Consider the following 5,912-nt stretch of genomic DNA (forward strand, 5'->3'; position numbering starts at 1 on the left):
GTGTGTGTGTGTGTGTGTGTGTGTGTGTGTGTGTGTGTGTGTGTGTGATCTTTCTGTCTCCTATACCGTAAGAGCAGAGGGAGAACTCCCCTCTCCCTGGCTTGGGTAAAATCCACTAGTTACATAATCTGTGGATTTCTCCATCAAGCGTTATAACTTTCATTGTATCGGTATCTTGGCAGAACTTTCTGCGGACATGACACTTTCACCCATACTCCATTATTTCCTGATATGCACCTCTTCGTGTGTCGCTGTTGCAGTTGTTGCTCTGATTTTATACTGGACTTTAAAATGCAGAGGTAAGCCATTTGGAACTTAATCACTTACTGCTTCATGAGGGGTGGAAATGCCCCAGTATCACATTACTGACTCTGCATGTTTACAAGGAAATGTACCTTATCACTGACCTGTTTGGGCAGGTTGGGGTTGGGGGGAAAGCTCAGGGCTCCAGTTACTGACCATGTCCAAGACCTATGGAAATGTGCTAAAGAAATAGTGGTGATTTTTCTAGAGAACTTTTAAACCAACCCAAGAATTCCACAGCAGAGGTATAATTCTCTGTTAAATTCTATATGTGGCTGAAAATTTTTATAGAACAGATATTCTTTATTACAAGATGAGGAGTTTTAGAGTAATTGAATAGAACCTCTATTGGTTTCATCTGCATTCAATCCTATGGGCTTTGTATTAAGGGCTGTGCCCCTGTTTAGATATACGAAAATGTTTCATGACCTCATGGCTGACTTACCCGGTAGGGGGAAATATCCCTTTATTCTGCCACTGGCCATGTCAGATGATGGAAGTGCCCCACTAACTGGATGGGAGAAGTGCACCTATGCAATCAGTGATTTTTCTTGACCTCTTGTGAATGTTAGATCTAAGTTTGAGGGTATGTCTGTACAGCAAAAGCTGTGCATGGGCTAGCCTACCTGAGCTAGCTTCAATCCAGCTAGTGCAGGAAACCATAACAGTGAAGACAATGCACAGGCTTCAGAACAGGCTACTGAGCTGAGTATGTATCCAAGGTCTATGCTGGGCTTGTACTGCCTCACAGCAATGAAGACAATGTAATTGTAACCCACGTTAGCTGGATTCAAACTAGCTCAGGTAGGCTAGCCCATGGACATATTGTGCAGATATATCCTGAGATAAGGGGGTTTAGGGTTAAACTATGTCCAGTAGGTGTTGTTAATATTTCCCCTGTATGTTTTAGAATGAGGTCAAAAGGCCATTGAATTTCACTTTCACGTCCTGCCAGGGAGGTGGGTGGATGATCTGCCGTTAGGCTTAGCATCTCTCTCTTCTCTCTACAATTTCCATGTTATCTAAACTCCTGTGATAATTTCCTCCAGCCCTGGGGGCCAGATGTGAAACTCCTGCTGCTACTTAAGATGGAAGCCTCCACCCAATTAGACATGTAACGTTTCCAAAGAGAAAATACTCTTTGGATAACCAGGTTCAATTTCTTATTAAAAATAGTAGAGAGGCAGGTTAAGTGACTCCCACAGGTCTATTCACTATGGAATATCCCAGGGCAGAGACCCCAGGTTTGCTTTCTGACTGATACAGTGGTTTATATTTCAAGGGGTCTGTTGCTCATACATAAAAACAGTGTCACTATCAGGATTTGTTACAGCCCATAATGGAGGGCTTTAATGTTTCACGTGTTTCCAGTCACTGCAATTTTAAGACTTAAAATTCTCAACAGTTACCTTTAATCCAGTTTTAACTCCTTTATTTAGGGCCTGACCCAATGGCCATGTCAGTCAATGGGAAAACCTCCCATAGACTTTAACACGCATCAGGTCCATATTGAATACACTTGTACTGAAGATGGAATCTAACCTGAGATTATGCTTTGGTATTGACTGGAATGAAGTCAAATGGTTTCAGTGGTATGATTGGAATAGAAGACCAAGTAGGAGGGGTGAATCAACACTTGTGGGGGCTAGTTGGAATGGGAGGTACCTGTGGCAACAGCTGGAACACAAGAGATGGCTTGAGTACAGTGAAAGCAGAAGGACCATGGATGCAGGAGTACCCAAGTGGGAAGGCTGGGTGAAATGGGAAGTAAGTGGAGTAATATAGGAGAGGCAGAGGGATCTAATTTACTCTCCTCTTCCAGAATTACTGCTTGTCTAGTTTCTCTTCCCTACTGAATGTGATTCAGATGATTCCCCCCTTCCCCCCGATGTATTACATTGTAGATGTATTTGCTGAGGCAGGGCCAGAGGAGTGGTGGGGGTGGGTGACAGGCAGCCTAAAGAGAGATGGGGCTGGTAGGAACAGAGGAGGTAGGATACAGTGATTAAAGGAAGAGGCAGCGGCCGAAAGCAGTTGTCACCAAAGGATTGACATTTGCAATGACATTTGTTTGCAGCAATTTGATAGGTGACTCTCAATGGCATACCACTATGGTGCTTTGCCGATGTGCAAGAATAAAGGGACCATTTTAAAACCAGTTTTTCCCCACCCTTGCTAATCATGTTCAATTCAATATCTGTGAGCTTCTCCGACAGCAGCCTTTAACGTTCACATATTCTTACTTCTACTGGAGTGTCTGAACATGTTATAGAAATGGAAAGTAAAACAATCGCAAATCTGCTGACAATAAAGGAATTCTAACAGTGACAATACAATTGTCAACTAAGCCAAGGAGTTCAGCTGTGTTGAGATGAAAGTTTTTCAACTAATAGCAGAGGAAATATAGATAACTACCACGTGTGTGTTGTCCCATCAAATCATTTTGATCTGATGATATCTTATTTTCAGCCTCCTGGTTATCTGGACTGGCAGATGCTACCACAGTAAGTGGAATTTATTCTGATTTTGGACTGACACAGCCAGTTTCATTTTAACTTACCTGGTCTCACACAGCCCCAATATATCAATTTCTATGTTTTTGTATCATTGTCTATGTGGCTATATATTAATGAAAATGTCTGTGACCTGTATGTTTGTGTCTTTTTTTGTGTATATTTAAAATGCACCAAGTAATTGCATAATTGTAGGCAAGGGATGTAATGCAACATCCGCCATAAAAATATCATTAATTATTTATTAGAAAAATAATGAAATTTTAAGGTTGAGTGTTTGAATGCACTGACTTTCGTGAGATCGGAATTATGGTTCCCATGACAACCTTAACTCTGCCCTTGTGTATGTAAGCAGTACACTAGGGTCTTTGATGCCACATAGGCACTGCATGACTAAACAGGTGATCACAACCATAGCATTTTGTTTTCATCTATAGGTATAGAAAAGATGCACTTGCTTTCCCTTATCTAGTACTATTTGTCAAGCTGTATTATGTCACATGGGCCACTGCTGTGTGATTCTGTAATGAAAGGCCCTGTGGTGATGCACACATTCTAGGAGAAAGTGGCAAAGTGTTTGTGGAAGCTAGCACTCTGAACTCTCTGATTTTGTACACTTAAAATCTAAATATTGACCTTAGCTTTTAAATATAATTTCCTTCAGTACAATCGAAATACTAGATAGATATAGTGTGAAAATACCTACCAAAGGTTTGGCCCTATTGAAGTTAGTGAAAAAAACTCCCATGGACTTCAGTAAGGTCAGGATCTCAGCTCAGGTTTTCACTGTAATTTTGTTGTGGTAGCGATGCCACAGTATCTATAAACCTTACTGTTTTTTACTGTCTAGTTTCAACCATCCTTGTTCAGCAACTCTCTGTCATCTTATTATCTACACAGCAGCTCCATTAACCTCTACAGATTAATAACATTCAGTATTATTAATGCACTTGTGCAGACTGGCAGGGATATATTAAAAACTACGAAGCCTGATGTGGACAGTGAGGAATAGAGGAAGGTAACAAACTGTCTAAACCCTGAGAGGTGAGGAGCACCTGTTGAGCTTGTAAAGCTCCCTTTGGTCAGTGGGAGTTGCAGGAAATAAGTCGGTGTTCAGCTCCTCTCAGGACCTGGCATAAAGTGAGTAAATTACGAATGAAGAAATATCTCCTTATTCAGGGATGTTTGCACGTGAAAGCAGTGAGGCTACCTATAGAACTAAAGGAAAATCTGAGGAGATTTTTCTTTCTTAATAGTTCTATTCCAGGTCTCTGAGAAAGAGCATTTAGGTAAAATTGCCAAATATTATTTGATTACTTCTTAATGGGAACAACAATTCTACTCAAGCAGATGCCGTCGTGTTATTTTTGTGCTTAGATTTTTTGTTTTGTCTCACTCTTCTGCTGTTTGTTTGCTCCCAATGCCTTTCAGTAGCAGTGATACATGCAGATTTGCTTTGCTGCCTGTTCCTAGCTGTTGTTTTATCTCCTTCCATGTTGGTTACTGTTGAGCCATTACTTTGGTGGTCAGTCTGCTGCCCCTGGCACGTGGAAAGCCGCATGCACAGTTCCTAACCCAGTGTAGCTAGTACCACTCCCGACTCCCTGGGTCCAATCAGTAGCACAATGGGCTGTGCAGCTTCTCAGACAGCAACTTTACTGTGAAAGTAAAACAGTGACTTCTGTTCATTGTAAATTCCGCTTAATGATGGCAGCCACCCATCAGGGTGTCCCAAGCAAGAGAATTTCACCATATCCTTAGTTATGTTATACTGTTAGCATCAGCATTTTATAAACAGCTTTGCATGTTACTGTTGCAAAGTGAAGGAGAATTATTGTGTCTGTGAAAAGATGCATGCCAGGCTGACCCTGCATTAAATGTCTGTGTTGTTTACAACAATTCTGGGTGGGTGGAAGGACAATGTCTGAGTAGGAGGTGATTTGGCCAAAAGCCCCAGCAATAACTACACCACAGTTTCATGTACTGAGTCATATAGTCTCAGACAAGTGCAAATTTGGCTGTCCTAAACCGTGATATGTGGAAGGGGAACAAGAGATTACAGGGCCTGAACTGAACAGGTCTCATTCTTTCCTGTAATAAGTTGGTAATTTATGACATGATGGTGGTGATGGTTGTTGGTATTATCATAGTGTGTAGGCAGGGGTGCTGGAACAATTTGTTTAGTGGGGGTGCTGAGAGCCACTGAACCAAACAAACCCTGTATATGATGGAAACCACTTCAAGTCAGGGGGTGCGGCAGTGCCCCTAGTTCCAACACTTATGTGTGTAGGAACCTGAATCATGGACCAGGTCCTCATTGTGCTGCTGTATTTCTCTCCACCCTCAAGTGTCATCATCTCTGCCCCATCTCTTCATTCAGAGTAAATTGTGATGTAACTTCACATGTCACTGTCCTGATTTCATCCATTTCACTTTTCACTTTGGTCTGTATTTGGGATGTTGTATAAAAATCTGCTTAATGTATTGATTTTTCTTTGTATTGCAGACTAGGAATAACCTCAGGCCTGGGACAGTTAACACAACTAACTCTTCCACCGTGGAAAGTATCTATCAGAATTACAGTGTACAGAACATACATAAAAATATTACTTCTCTAAAAACACAAAGGCAAAGAGTCTAGTCCTAGCTCAGCTATTGTCTGTATCAAGAATATCTAACACATCCTGGGACTGTTCTGAAATAGGGCTAGAAGTCCTGCAGCACACGCGTATACCTGCTCCAAAAGTTCTGTCCTTTTTGTCAGGAAGACTTGGCTTTGATCCACTTTTGCAGATTCCTCTCTGAGTTGCTGAATTACTTTTATGTGATTGGCCTTCAAAAATTGAAGGAGTTCTTATTGTCTTCATCACTCAGGAAAATGGAGGCAGAAAGACAGGTGGGGATCAACATGTTTTAGTAAATTTTCTCCCTTTTTGGATGTCCATAAATACCTTTGTCTGAAATGTTAAGGCCCAAGCTTCAAAAACATTCATCAAAATGTCATGTGTAAGCTGGAGCCTTGGGCATGGAAAATGAATACTTGTGTGCCTAGTTGCCAGCCGACTGTGAAAACATGGGAATTGCATTTTGACAGTT

The 5,912-nt window shown here is 41.4% G+C and overlaps 1 protein-coding gene across 1 annotated transcript in view; it reads left to right on the forward strand.

Moving 5' to 3' along the window:
* LOC113407951 (cell surface glycoprotein CD200 receptor 1-B-like) overlaps positions 1-5,457 on the forward strand; it is a 10,182-nt gene extending 4,725 nt beyond the window's left edge. The window contains exons 4-6 of the mRNA XM_029913258.1: positions 183-299; positions 2,773-2,807; positions 5,323-5,457. Of these exons, the coding sequence (XP_029769118.1) occupies positions 183-299; positions 2,773-2,807; positions 5,323-5,457 (287 nt within the window). The remainder of the gene's footprint in view (positions 1-182; positions 300-2,772; positions 2,808-5,322) is intronic.
* The last annotated feature ends 455 nt before the right edge of the window (positions 5,458-5,912 follow it).

Source organism: Terrapene carolina, unplaced genomic scaffold (genome assembly GCF_002925995.2).
Source record: "Terrapene carolina triunguis isolate 2854851 unplaced genomic scaffold, T_m_triunguis-2.0 Scaffold558, whole genome shotgun sequence".
Taxonomy (NCBI): domain Eukaryota; kingdom Metazoa; phylum Chordata; order Testudines; family Emydidae; genus Terrapene; species Terrapene triunguis.